Here is a 15,625-nt window from a genome sequence, read left to right as displayed (position 1 = left end):
TTTTTCCTGAAGTTCGGATCGAAGTCAATTTATTTACCTTTGATTTGCTCAACACTAATATTAACCTACTCAAGAACTTCAGCGACATTACATATTAACCAATAACCATATTTCAGAGCATTTATTTACCTCCTAGCTCACCAGGGAAATTTGATATTAATACATACACCATTCTAAACCACTAATGATATTACCAGAAATATCACTTATCTCCTATGTTTTAAAATAAACACTCTGATAGATGTAGGACAGTGTCATGTTCACTGTCTTATACCTCCCAAGGATCTGACATCAGCAAAATCTTTGCTTTTCATATTTTTCTATTAATTGCAATGAGGATTAAAGTGAGACAGTGTGGCTGACCTGGATTCTGCCGTGATTACAAAGGAAAACACTGCAGTGTGTGACTCTTACTATCTAGACAACATGGCAAATCATCAGAGTAGCCAAACCATAACTGGATGTGTGACTCCAGCTAGAAGATGTAGGTCTGTACAGTGAATGACACCCCACATCACGCTGTGTTCTTTACTGACTCCATGTTTCCCACAGCTGTTTGGTGCTGAACATCGGATCCCAGATTACAATGGACCCCGACGCTTCTGGCAGCTGTGCAGCCTTACACACTTACAGCACCGCTGTCTTTATGACTACATTTTGCCTTTCAACCACAGGAATATTAGTAAGTAATTACAACATGATTGTCCTATGATGCTGAGTAACCGAAATCCACATTTCTTCCTATTTTAAGTATATCCATATTGGTACAATATATGACCTAACTAATAAAGGAAATATGGAAAAATTGCAGAGAGAAAAGAAAGAAGTAAAAAAAAAAAAAAAAAGAAGCTATATCAGAGGCTATGATAATTTTACGGATATTGACATTTTCAGACTGTGCCTGTTTATTCTTAAAATGTAAACAGGGTATCTCGTAGCACCACCTTCTGGAAGTGGCCCCCCACTTATTGTGTTCCAAGGCTTGTTAAAAAGTCATACATTATTTTGTAGGAGTCACATTTATGAAGGTGGCACTAGGGAGAGGATTCTCGATTTCTGCGCGATACCTCTTTGCATATTATTTTCCCATGAATCATCGCCACTAAGTCTCAATAAACAGCTGGTCTCCTTAAGGAGAGCCAGTACCTCCTCTAATCTTAAAGAAGTTTTCCAAGATTTTAATATTGATAACCTGTCCTCAAGATAGTGTAATCAGTATCAGATCGGTGGGAGTCCAACGCCCGGCACCCCCGCTGATCAGCTGGTTGAAGAGAAGGCCGCGCTCCGTAATTACACCTGCTCACCGCTGCGATGTTGGCGGCGAGCAGGTAAACAATGAAGGGAAGGCTGCACTCACACAGAGTGCTGCTTTCTCTTTAACCAGGTGATCGGTGGTTGAAGACCCCCAGTGATCTGATATTGATGACCTATCCTGAGGATAGGTCATCAATATTAAAATCCCAGAAAACCCCTTTAATTTGTAAAGCAATGTGTCTGGTTAATTGGTATTTATAAAGGTCGTTGCTATTATGCCAGAGTAATAGAGTCTTTTAAACAATGAGTATAATCCAAAATTTCCCTAGGCGTCCCCATCAATTGTGGTAAACAGTGATGGTCAGTTCGCAGTGTTCGCCAACGAACACATGCGGGCTGCCATCTTGACTGCACAGGTAAGCCCTTACCTGTGCCAGGAGACGGTCTGAAATGCGGTCACCGGGAGCAGGCAGTTCCGAGAACTGGGAGAAGGCCTTCATCGTGCTGTTCTCGGAACTGCCTGCTACCGGTGACCGCATTTGATTTCAGACCGGCTCGTGGCAAGGCACAGGTAAGGGCTTACCTGTGCATCGCCGGACGGGTGAGTCAAGATGGCAGCCCGCATGTGTTCGTTGGCGAACACTGCGAACTGACCATCACTGGTGGTAAATGTTTCCTTAGCATTCCTAATTAAATGCCTGAAATGCTTCTCTGTCAAAACAACTTATGTGCCTCTTGTAAATCAAATAAAACAAGTTTATCCCTCAGGACTTTAGAACAGGGAGACTGTGGGTGAGTGGTTTAAGGGGTTGTCGACCCAAATAAATTTAAATGCAAAAAATAAAAGATTTTTTTCCCTCAGTTTATCAATCCTCTGCTGCTCTCATGCCAACACTTCATAAGTCCCCCAGCAGCCTCTGTTCACCCAATGACTGGCTGTAGCTGTCTCATGTTGTGTCGACACATCATGGTACGAGCTTGGTGAACAGAGACCAAAAGGGGACCATGGAGGTGTCGGCCCAGGAGCGGCAGAATATTAGTAAGGTAACTATCACTACTTTCGTTATTTTATAGCACTGTGAGCTTGACAACCCCTTTTATCACCCATGGCTACAACTTAATATTTGCAACTTAACAAAAATTGTCTAACTGTTGTCACACTTTGTTAACTCGTGGTCATAACCTGTATATTTTATCTATTTCTAGGTCATATTGGGTTACATCTGTCAGTTATTCAGAATGATACAAAAAGACTCAAGATCACTACAAGGCCACTGGGCTGTCATCAATGTTACAAGACATACCTTTCTACTGTTTCCCTCTATCTTTCTTTTCTGCTGCTTACCAGGTCAGTCTGACATCCCCGAACATTGTCGCCCTCCTAGGTTTTCTTTGTCACCACAAAGGGTAATATGCCATTTTAGTCATATTTTGATACCGACAGTGTGATAGTTTTGTACCACAACCTTTATAGTACTGAGCTAATTAGTTAAAGGGGAACCACAGATCAATTTGACTAATTTCCTCTTATTTAAATGTAATGTATATAGTGTTCCACTACCTTATAGTGCTACTAGACATTCACTCAAGGTATTACTTGGGGAAATTTACATATATAATTTTTTTAAATTTGAGATTACACAGCAACAACTGAAGCATTTTCCTGCTCCTTAGAACGCTATTATATATGAATGAAAACGTCCTGTCCTTTCCTACAGTGCTACCATATGTCCCAGTTTTAACAAAAAATAAAGGCGTTTGGGTGACATCACCTAAGTATCAAAATTCTATCTGTTAATGTACATCCACATGTACCAGAATGACTGTGGAATATCTGGACAGATAGATGGTTGAAAAATCCACAGCAGAATACATTTAGCAGAAAATCTCATCCACATTCTGCAGAATCTGCAGCATATCAATTTCTGCTGAGTGCAGATTTATTGCATATCCGCGACAAAATTTGCAGGTGTGGAAACTCATTTGAAAAATCAATATATTCATCTGCAAATTCCCTGCCGCTCCTCTCCAGATTTTTCTGTGGTTTCCAGCTGGATTTTGTCTCCCAGACTCCAGCAATGATGGTTTGTGTCTTAACAAGGCTACTGCAGCCAATCATAGGTGCAGCAGTTGTATAGGTTGACACAGGCTCGGACTGGCCCACAGGGGTACAGGGGAATCCCCCGGTGGGCCCCTAGTCTCCCACCCCCTGCACAAGTGGCACATGACACAGTTGACGTACTGCTCTACAAACATGTATTCAATGCAGAGCACCTCAACCAGCCTGTGTTCATATAAAAAAACTTGTTAAAATATTTATTATATTTGAATGTATCTGTACGGTGGGCCCCCAAAATAAATTTTACTGGTTTGCCCTAGGTATCCCAGTCCGACACTGGGTTGACAAGTCATCACAGGGGACCATGGAAATGGGAGTATACTACTTTTTACCATGCTACACTGTTACTATAATCCCGGTAGAAGTGGGTGCTATGCGAACACTGTAGAAACGTGAGCTATGCTGTTTCTATAGCTGTCTGCCTCTGATCTCAGCCATGATGTCACGGAAGGTGTACAGGAAACAAGACAATGCAAAATCAATATATGACTCACTGGATCCAAAACTAAGGAACAAAAGGGAGACCCCTGCATAAGACCTGGCACTCTCCCTGACTGCTCAGCCTATGCGAAAATCCCAATGGTGGATGATCGCATATCCACGTACCTCGACTATATACCACCTGAACACCCTACAATAGTGAGGGGACACGACCACCGACTCCCTACTCTAGACACGGAGGGAGTCAGGGTCACCTGGGATCCAGCAAACAGAAAATCACAAATAAATGTACAGCACTTATCTTGTAGAAGGCTGGAAAATAGGATCAGCATGCACACACACTCCAGGAAGTTGTATAAGCCGCACACTAATGCATTATGGGGAGGAATTTAAAGGGATGCAATCAGTCCAACTACATGACAGCTGAGAGAGGCTAACGAGATGAGGAACTGAAATTCAAAACAAAGAAAACTCAAGGAGGAGGTTCTGAAAGGCTTCTGTCAGAGCTTCTCAGCTGTCTGGTTGTGACAGTACCCCTCCCTCTACGAGTGGACTCCGGACACCCAGAGCCCACCTTCTCAGGATGGGACCTATGGAAAGCCCTGATGAGACGAGTGGCCTTAATGTCCGTCACTGGGACCCACATCCTCTCCTCAGGACCATAACCCTCCCAATGAACGAGGTACTGGAGAGAACCGCGGACAAGACGAGAATCCACAATCCTAGAGACCTGAAATTCAAGATTCCCATCAACCATAATCGGAGGAGGAGGCAAAGGCGAGGGTACAATGGGTTGAACATAAGGTTTCAATAAGGACTTATGAAAAACATTATGGATCTTCCAAGTCTGAGGAAGATCAAGACGGTAGGCAACAGGATTGATGACAGACAGGATTTTGTAAGGCCCAATAAACCTAGGACCCAACTTCCAGGAGGGAACCTTCAATTTGATATTCTTGGTAGACAACCACACCAGATCACCAACATTCAGGTCCGGACCAGGCACACGTCTCTTATCTGCCACACGCTTATATCTCTCACTCATGCTCTTTAGATTATCCTGAATCTTTTGCCAAATAGAAGACAAAGACAAGGAGAATCTGTCCTCATCAGGTAAACCAGAAGACCCCTCTCCCGAGAAAGTCCCAAACTGCGGATGAAACCCATATGCACCCAAAAATGGTGACTTATCAGAGGACTCCTGACGACGGTTATTTAAAGCAAACTCAGCAAGGGACAAAAAAGAACACCAATCCTCCTGATTCTCCGCCACAAAACAGCGCAGATATGTCTCCAGATTCTGATTGACGCGCTCTGTCTGGCCATTCGACTGCGGGTGGAAAGCAGAAGAGAATGACAACCGAACCCCCAAGCGAGAACAGAAAGCCTTCCAGAATCTGGAAACAAACTGCGTGCCCCTATCAGAGACTATGTCTGAAGGAATACCATGCAATTTGACAATGTGATCAATAAATGCCTGCGCCAGCGTCTTAGCATTGGGCAAACCAGGAAAAGGGATGAAATGCACCATTTTGCTAAAACGGTCCACCACCACCAGAATCACAGTCTTCCCCGAGGAACGAGGCAGGTCCGTTATGAAGTCCATGGACAGATGTGTCCAAGGACGGGAAGGAATGGGTAAGGGAAGGAGAGGACCTGATGGCCGTGAATGAGGGACTTTGGCACGAGCGCAAGTCTCGCAGGCTGCCACAAAACCCTAAACCGACTTACGAAGCGCAGGCCATCAGAATCTCCGAGCGATGAGATCCACTGTGGCTCTTGCCCCCGGGTGCCCAGCAAGGACCGTATCGTGGTGTTCCTTAAAAATCTTGTGTCTTAAAGCGAGAGGCACAAACAACCTCCCAGGAGGACAAAGATCAGGAGCCTCTGACTGGGCTGCCTGCACCTCTGCCTCCAATTCAGGAAAAAGAGCAGAGACCACCACACCTTCAGCCAAAATGGGACCCGGGTCTTCAAAATTCCCACCTCCCGGAAAATAACGTGACAGGGCATCTGCCTTCACATTCTTAACCCCAGGGCGGAGCGTGACAACAAAATTAAACCTTGAAAAGAACAAAGACCATCTGGCCTGTCTCGGGTTCAGACGCTTGGCTGACTCCAAGTAGGTCAGATTTTTATGGTCAGTAAACACGGTAATAGGGTGTCTGGCTCCCTCTAGCCAATGGCGCCATTCCTCAAAAGCCAACTTGATGGCCAACAATTCCCTATCTCCCACATCGTAATTTCTCTCTGTGGAGGAGAGTTTCTTCGAGAAAAAGGCACACGGTCGCCATTTGGCAGGAGAGGAACACTGAGACAAGACCGCACCCACACCCACCTCAGAAGCATCAACCTCAACTATGAAGGGTAGAGAAATATCAGGTTGTACCAAGATGGGAGCGGAACCAAAACTCTCCTTGATATTAGAAAAGGCCTTACGCGCCTCTACCGACCAGGAAGAAAAATCTACCCCCTTTCTGGTCATATCAGTGAGTGGTTTAACAATAGAGGAATAATTCAAAATAAACTTCCTGTAATAATTGGCAAAGCCCAAAAAACGCATCAGCGCCTTTTGATTCTCAGGAAGCTCCCACTCAAGCACAGCGCGGACCTTCTCGGGGTCCATGCGAAAACCAGAAGCGGAGAGAAGAAACCCCAGAAATTGAATTTATGGAACCGCAAACACACATTTTTCCAGTTTCGCGTATAATTTATTCTCCCACAGGATGAGCAAGACCTGACGTAAGTGTTCCTTATGAGTTTTGAAATCAGGAGAAAAAATCTAAATGTCATCCAAATACACTAATACAAATTTTCCCATTAAATGATAAAAAATGCTGTTCACGAAATGCTGAAAAACGGCTGGGGCATTCATCAAACCAAAAGGCATAACCAAATTCTCAAAATGGCCCTCAGGGGTATTGAAGGCCGTCTTCCATTCGTCTCCTTCTCTGACCAGGTTGTATGCCCCTCTTAGATCTAATTTGGAAAAGACTTTAGCCCCAACAATCTGGTTAAACAGGTCCGGGATCAGAGGAAGCGGATAAGGGTCACGAATAGTGATACTGTTCAGCTCCCTGAAATCCAGACAAGGTCTTAAAGAACCATCTTTTTTCTTAACAAAGAAAAAACCAGGGTCGTATGTGTCCTTTTCTCAGACTCTCCGAGATATAAGCACGCATAGCGACCCTTTCAGGTTGGGAAAGATTGTATAAACGAGATTTAGGGAGCTTGGCGCCTGGGATGAGATTAATAGGGCAATCGTACTCCCTGTGCGGGGGCAAATCCTGAACTCCACTCTCAGAGAAGACATCCAAAAATTCTGAGAGAAAAGGTGGTACAGTCTTAGTAGAAACCTCAGAAACAGATGTCGTGAGGCAATTCTCTCTGCAAAAGTCACTCCAACCATTTATTTGCCTCGCTTGCCAATCAATGGTGGGGTTATGTTTAGTGAGCCAGGGTAGCCCCAACACAAGAGGAGTAGGTAATCCGCTAAGGACGAAACATGACACATCCTCAACATGAGCATCACTCACAATTAAACGATAATTGTGAACTATGCCCTTTAATGATTTCTGAGAAAGTGGAGCGGAATCAATAGCAAAAACAGGAATATCCTTTCCCAAAGTGCACACCTGGAAACCATGAGTTATCGCAAAATGATTATCAATGAGATTGACAGCTGCTCCACTATCTACAAAAATCTCACAAAAAATGTTCTTGCTCTCTAGCGCCACCCTGGCAGGCAGGACAAAACGGGAACTACAAGCAAACAGAAAACCTTCAATTTCCGCCTCAACCCTGCCAATAGTAACAGATGGAACATTTTTAAAAGATTTTTTCCTTTTTGTTTCTTTATTACTCCCAGAAAACTGCCTGAATCTCCTAGAGGGACAAACATTTGCCAAATGATTTATACCTCCACAACAAAAACAAACCTTCCCATGCGGGCTTCATCTTCTTATGTCAGAGGCAATCAACCCCAACTGCATGGGCTCCTGCTCAGAAGGGGCTGACAGCGACTGAGACCCCTGCGCATAGAATGAGACCGCTGCACTGTCCTGGGACTGAGTATGACAGGAAGGAGAGATCTCTCCTCTCTCTCTAAGACGCCTGTCAATACGAACGGCCTGAGACATAGCACAGTCCAAGGAGATAGGCCTCTCATGAAAGGCAAATGCATCTTTCAATCCCTCTGAAAGACCATGGCAAAATTGACTTCGGAGTGCAGCATCATTCCAACCAGTATCAGCTGCCCACCTCCGAAATTCTGAGCAGTATATCTCTGCGGATTGTTTACCCTGGCATAACAGATGTAGTCTAGACTCAGCCAAAGCAACAGGATCCGGATCATCATATATCTGACCCAGGGCTAAAAAGAAATCATCCACTGAACGGAGGGGCCGTGCCCCCACCGGCAGCGAAAAGGCCCACGACTGAGCGTTACCCCTGAGCAGCGATATAATGATCCCCACCCTCCGTTCCTCATCACCAGAGGAATGGGGAAGAAGGGGAAAATGGAGTTTGCAAGCCTCTCTGAAACGCACAAAATTCTCACTACCCCCGGAGAACGTATCCGGGAGCGAGATCTTAGGTTCAGAACAAACTCCATGAACGCAAGCTGAACCGGTCACTAGAAACTGAGAAAGAGTCTTACGGAGATCAGCTACCTCCAATGAAAGACCCTGGAAGCGTTTAGTCAAAAGTGAAACCGGATCCATGCTTGAGACGGTTTTGGCGGCTTATAATGTCACGAAAGGTGTACAGGAAACAAGACAATGCAAAATGAATATATGACTCACTGGATCCAAAACTAAGGAACAAAAGGGAGACCCCTGCATAAGACCTGGCACTCTCCCTGACTGCTCAGCCTATGCGAAAATCCCAATGGTGGATGATCGCATATCCACGTACCTCGACTATATACCACCTGAACACCCTACAATAGTGAGGGGACACGACCACCGACTCCCTACACTAGACACGGAGGGAGTCAGGGTCACCTGGGATCCAGCAAACAGAAAATCACAAATAAATGTACAGCACTTAACTTGTAGAAGGCTGGAAAATAGGATCAGCATGCACACACACTCCAGGAAGTTGTATAAGCCGCACACTAATGCATTATGGGGAGGAATTTAAAGGGATGCAATCAGTCCAACTACATGACAGCTGAGAGAGGCTAACGAGATGAGGAACTGAACATCACAACAAAGAGAACTCAAGGAGGAGGTTCTGAAAGGCTTCTGTCAGAGCTTCTCAGCTGTCTGGTTGTGACACATAAATGCTGTGCATGTCTGTCCATTTCTCCATTCACTTCTATGGGATTGATATAGAAAGAGCTCTGTCCTGTGGGTACATGATAAGTACTTTTCTTATGAAAACCCATTTAAATGTATGCATTGGAATATAAGATGTAATAGTTCTCTTTTTTTATCGCAGTTGTTACACTGACCTTAGTTAACATGAAGGAGGTAACTGATGGCTACCAAGTACTGTGTTATATCCAGGTGAGTTTATAAGAATGGCCTTCAACTTAAAGGAGGATTTTAGTTTCATGAACAGCCGTATACAGCATGTGTTTGCTGCAGCCAGTCACTAGCATAAGCAGAATACAGCATGAAACGTTGAAAGCTAGTAATTAGTCAGTCACTAGATTCCATATATAGCTACATCAATCCTACAGCCTATACATACAGACTAGCTGCAGCAATCAGGTGATGACTAGAGTGGTAGCACTGGGAATGGGGGGGGGGGGGGCGTTTAGGTAGTGAATATCCAATCTTTTATTATTTTAGGACATATAGAGGCTCTGTGGAGACTTTCAAGTTCGGACAACCCCTTTCAGGGATTTTCTTAACTGATGATCTATTCTCTGGATAGGTCATCAGTATCTGATTGGTCGCAGTCCGACACCTTTGACCCCTGCCGATCAGCTGTTTGAGAAGGTATCGGCGCTTGCAGTAGTGCAGCGCCCTTCTCGAAGCTTTGCCTAGGCCATCTGGTGTCTCGTTTATTGAACACATGGCCTAGGCGCAGCTCATCCCCATTGAATTGACAACTTATGGCTCTGCATGGTGAGCTGAGAGAAGGCGGCGGCGCTACAAAAGATCTTGGAAAACCTCTAATACCCCATTAATTTTTTGGTTTACCATAGTGATTTTTTTTTCTCTTTTGGCATCGGACATAGCGTATTCACACAAACCATTTACATGGCCATGTGAATGTAGTTGTTACAGAAGTGGATTTGCTGTGCCACTGAACAGATTTGACTTTGAGAAGGTCCTAAAACGTTATCCTGGCAGCCCTTTGGTCTTCACCTTTTAATACCTATACTACAGGGAAACCAGGCAACTACCTCCTGGAGTAGTCTCTGTTCAGTGACTGCTGACCCACTGGGGCTCAAGAGACAACTGTGCAAAGCACTGCGGGATTAGGCAAAACCGTAGTCAGGGACAGGCCAAGGTTAGGACAGGCAGAGTTTGTGCAATCCAGTAATCAGTCTAAGGGTCCGTTCACACGTCCGTAGGTGTTTTGCGGATCCAGAAAAAAACAGATGCTGATCCCGAAAATGTGGATGCGGTTCCCGGAAATGTGGATTCGCATCCATTCCAGCCCTATTGAAAGTGAATGGGTCCACAAATTGCGGAACGAATGCGGACCCAAATTACGGACGTGTGAATGGACCCTAAGGGTCAGGCCAGGCAGCTCAGAATCAATATGAGGAACAGGTAGAGGTCAGGTTAGGTAGCAAAGGGTCAAAACCAGAAACCGGTAGAGGTAGGTACATGGGCTGGCAAATTAGACTATGGTGCACCTTGGCAGTACATTAGAAGAGAACCTAATGCTCAGTCACCTTCCCATAGGGGAAAGTGCCTTAAATACCTTAAGGGGGTCAGCTGTTGGCTGGGGATAACTGAGATGCACGGATACTGACCCTGTAATAGCCAGAAGAGGTGTGCGTGCATTACAATGTGTAGAGAGGCAGAGCAAGCAAGCAGGAGGTCTTAGCCTACGTGAAGTAGGCAAAGCCATACTGCTCTGCCAGTTGTGCCTCTCTGGAGGGAATAGGAGGATGCCGGCAGGCACAGACTGTCAGGGAGACACCAGAGGAGAGATAGTGAACACTCCGGCAGCCGTACCTACAGGAAGGAGAGAGGCGGCGGGTACAAACCACCAGCATAACTAGTTGCAATACTTGGATCTCCAATGGCCCTAGTGGAATGAATCACCATAGGGCAGGGGCCACATGCGGCCCTTGATACCATTCTGTGCTGCCCCCAACCATATAGTGACGGACATGTATGCCTATGTCTTGTGGCTGCTCACATGTATTTTTCATGTATTTCTCCCATTAGATGGGAGTCCTGGAACTGGAACTAGACATTAATGGTATATGCTGTGTGTTCAATATGCCATAGATACAGTACTTCAGTTGATAGTGTTGAGCACAAATATTCGAATAGCGAATTTTTATTGCAAATATTGCCACTTCGAGAATTTGCGAATATTTAGAATATAGTGCTATATATTCGTTATATCAAATATTCAGCCTTTTTTTCCATCTGAACACGATTCCTCTCTGCTTCTTGCTTGTGGGCCAGTGAGAAGGAAGCAATGTCAAGTTCACAATAATACTTAGTGCACCAATCTGTAGTCAGACCTGCTAAAATGTGAAGTTGCAATCGCCGTGCCAACCATTTTCTCCAGTCTCAGGAGAAACTCATGAAACTTCTAGCAGCTTGAAAAATGTAGCCAAAGTGACCCACTGTATTTCGCGTTACGAATTCGCATTACGCAATTTTTACATTGCTGATTTTTTGCATTCAATAAAATAATCTCGAATTCTCAAAATTCACGAATATATGACCAATATTCTACAAAATATTTGAAATATCACGAATTCGAATATAGCCCCTGCCGCTCATCACTATCAATATAGCCCCTGCCGCTCATCACCCCTTTAAATTTTAATTTCGGCCCTCGTCGTTGGTTCGGTCTGGCAATGTGGCCCCCAACCAGGAAACGTGCACCCTTGCCATAGGGCTCGCCCTCCTTTTAAGAAACTACCATTAGTTTACTTCAGCTGGCTTTAGAGGATAATGTTATTTACTCAAGCTTCTGTGACTATAACCATTTGGATTTTACCCTGATGTTTTCAAATCCCTTTTCTCGTGGTTTTCCAAAAACATAATATTTAGAAATAGTAAACTAAGCAAAATGACATGTTTGCATTGGTACAGATGTTTCTCATAGAAATGTTTTTTATACCATTGACACTCATGACTCAAGCCTTATACTTAGCACATTCTGTGGTTAAGGAGATTAAAAAAGAGAATTATTTATTGGAGAACTATTTGAAGAACACTAAAAATGGTTTTAAGTACAACCTGGTGTGTTGTTCCATACTACTGGATCTGAATATGTATAACATTGTAGTATAAGTTTTATTAGGTATGCCACTATTGCAAAGTGCCTAGGTACACTATCCCTCATAGACCCTAGTCTGTTGATGGGGAATACCTGAATGGCTGGGTATTTAGGTATTCCCCATCAACAGACTAGGGTCTATGAGGGATAGTGTACCTAGGCACTTTGCTATATTGCTGCATTGTGGAGTTCACACCAGCATTGAGACTTGTGAGGTTAATTTGACCCCTTTAGCCTCACCAAACGGCACCTGATCTGACCCTCCATTATATATTATACTTCTTTGAGCACCTTTTTCATCTTATTTTATCTGTATAACAAAGTAAAAGCTAAGTTTTACATTTGCTAAAAGAGTTCCCAGCTCACCAGTATTAGTTTTAATCTTACTCTCTGGGTAGACCTGACACAGAGACTGGGTGTCAGAATACGTATAGTATGCCACTATTGTTTGACCATACAACGTTCAATTTTGCGTCTTTTTGAAGCCAGAATTCTAGCATGGCTTGATAAAAACCCCAGGATGCTTCATTAAATTTATATTCAAATGGGTAAAACATTATATTAGTCACATAGCACAAAAAATTAAAACACTCATAGCCATTTAATGCACAATATCGACACAAAGAAAAGCACAGCATGCAGCACTATTTCCACCAAAACAACAGAAACGTGAAGGTCATTGAGGTCTGTCAGGCACCATTGTTATCTCTTGTGTGATGGATCCAGCACTGGGCGATGGCTTCAGTTATAGACAAAAGTCTAGAGTCTGAGCTAGTTGACTATTTAAAAGAACAAATTTGAATATATATTTATTTCAGTCTTAATACATGTATTACATTAATATATTTAAAGGCTATGTACATCTTTGGGGGCAATTTTTTATTATTGTATTCTACTTATTTTGAGTCAAAAAAAATGTGGATTCCTTTTTTCTGTACACAGCTGGGATGCTCTACTAGCTGCCTGTGGATTTTTTGCCTTTTCCGTCATCTGGGGAGCAGACAGGCTCCTTATCTCTGCGCTGTGACCTTATAAACACTCATCAAAGCTCAATCCTTATCTTACTGATAAGAATGTGGCTTAAATAGGTGTTTATGACCTGCAGTAGTTTAGAGATAAGGTTTATTAGATGACCAGCACAAAGTGAAAGTACCAGTGACACAGTTAGAAAAACAGTTAACCCTTTGTGACAGAATGGCTCAATATTTTTTAATAAAAAATTGATAATATGAGTAAAATGCAATCATAAACAAAAATTGCATCCGAAGGTGTACATAGACTTTAATGAGCTCTTACATATGAGATGATTTTCATCTGGAACTAAACATTTTGGTGCTAGATACTTGGTATTTGTCTTGAGGACTGCTTCTTTTTTTCTGCGCTCCATTCTCACATTAAGGCCTCTTAAAATACGGATGACATCCGTGTGCATTCAGTACTTTGCGGAACGGAACAGCCGGCCCCTAATAGAACAGTACTATCCTTGTCTGTAATGCGGACAATAATAGGACATGTTCTATTTTTTTGCGGAGTGGAAATACGGACATACGGAAACGGAATGCACAGGGAGTAACTACAGGTTTTTTTTGCGGACCCATTGAAATGAATGGTTAAAAAAACAAAAACGGAATGTACACGGAAAAAAATATACGCTCGTGTGCATGAGTCCTAAGGAACATAAAACGACTACAACTTCTGTCTTTCAGGCATTTACTGCAGTTTCTCAAGGATTCCTCAACAGTTTGGCTTATGGATGGACACAGCAAATGATTCGTTGCCTGAAACGAAACCGCTGCCGTGATGTAGATACCCAAACTCCTCTTCTACGCTCTCAGAAAAATCTTTATGCTGCCATGCAGACTTCTAACACCTGCATAGGCCCACGCTCTATTTCTGCATTTTGATGACCACCATAAAAAAAAGCACGGCTGCTATGGGACACATTGGAAGAAGTCTTAATGGAACTTTACAGTATGGGCGTTGTGTTTAAGAGATACATTGGAGTAAAGTACTTAATAAATCCAAGGAAACCTTTGTATAAGATTGCTCTTTCGTCAAGAAGGGTTGAGAAGATTAGATGTGTTCTTGACGTTTTGGTTAAGATCTGACAATGCCAATTTATGGAGATATCTGCAAGTTGCTTCTGAACAAATTGATATAGATCATATATGTATGTGTGCAGTCTGTTCTACACTACAGTGCAAAGAGGGACAAGTCCGGTGTCAGTTTTAGTGACACTACAGATATTTATTGAGCGCAACACTTGGCAAAGTTTGATGGACTTAAGGAATATCATATCTTATTGATATTGTTTTTCTTTTTTTAGTTGTTCTCTGTGTCTACAGAATGTAAAAAAGCTTACAATGAAATGAAAATTCCGTTAACACTGAAATTGCAAGGAAAATATAGAATTTTTTTTATTGGATGTGATGGCTGTAAGGGAAAATTGATCAAAACTGGTGTGAAGGAAAACTGGCTTAGTTGCCCATAGCAACAAATCACAGCACAGCGTTAATTTTTTTCAACAGCAGTATAAAAAATGAATGAGGTGTTGTGGTCGGTTACTATGGGCAACAAAGACAGTCTTTCTTTTAGACAGTTTCATAAATCTCCCCCTGTGTTGATGATATACGTTATGATTAAGTTGTACAATGACCGATACACTGAATGCATCTCAGTGACAAAAGGACACAACAGCCTAAGGTTCTGTTTTGACCATACGATGGACGTTCATGTTTCAACTGCACCACCTAATGGGTATGCACTAGAAATATGTAACTGTATGCCTGTACAGTACACACCTGCCATTGTAAGAAAAAAAGAAAAATACAGTGTGGTCACCACAGCCCAAGAACACCACACAATAAGGGTCCATTCACACGTCCGTTGTTTCTTTCTTGATCTGTTCCGTTTTTTGCGGAACAGATCTGGACCAGATCTGTACCCATTCATTTTCAATGGGTCCTGAAAAAAAATCAGACATTGAGCTGTCCGATTTTTTTCAGGACCCATTGAAAATGAATGGGTCCAGATCTGGTCCAGATCTGTTCCGCAAAAAACTGAACAGATCAGGAAAGAAACAACGGACGTGTGAATGGACCCTTATTCGTATACTCTTCATTTTCATCGGAACTATAAATGTGTACATTCCATTAGTGGTGAAGGTTGTGATTTCAGGAATGGGTCTGAGTAGAGGACAGCCGGTGAAGAGCTGCCTGCTTTCCACTTCATCCGTACACAGCTGTAAGAAAAAGCCATTTTATAGGGTTTATGAGAATGCACTAATTGCTATCACTCCCCAGTGATGCGGCACATACTAGGGTGATATTACTGATACCCAGTAATAGTATATTTTATTTGTGTTAAATGTGTCTTATGACA

The 15,625-nt window shown here is 43.1% G+C and overlaps 1 protein-coding gene across 2 annotated transcripts in view; it reads left to right on the top strand.

The window, feature by feature from the left end:
* Positions 1–15,193, top strand: part of TMEM116 (transmembrane protein 116) — a 79,941-nt gene extending 64,748 nt beyond the window's left edge. The window contains exons 8-11 of one of the 2 annotated variants that reach the window (XM_044275793.1): positions 553–682; positions 2,461–2,602; positions 9,257–9,324; positions 13,951–15,193. In XM_044275793.1, the coding sequence (XP_044131728.1) occupies positions 553–682; positions 2,461–2,602; positions 9,257–9,324; positions 13,951–14,148 (538 nt within the window). In that variant the 3' untranslated portion in view covers positions 14,149–15,193. The remainder of the gene's footprint in view (positions 1–552; positions 683–2,460; positions 2,603–9,256; positions 9,325–13,950) is intronic. The other variant, XM_044275794.1, reaches the window with a different exon arrangement.
* The last annotated feature ends 432 nt before the right edge of the window (positions 15,194–15,625 follow it).

This window comes from Bufo gargarizans, chromosome 1, assembly GCF_014858855.1.
Source record: "Bufo gargarizans isolate SCDJY-AF-19 chromosome 1, ASM1485885v1, whole genome shotgun sequence".
NCBI classification, from domain to species: domain Eukaryota; kingdom Metazoa; phylum Chordata; class Amphibia; order Anura; family Bufonidae; genus Bufo; species Bufo gargarizans.
Note: the sequence above shows the minus strand (reverse complement) of the source record. Positions and strands in the feature narration are given on the sequence as shown.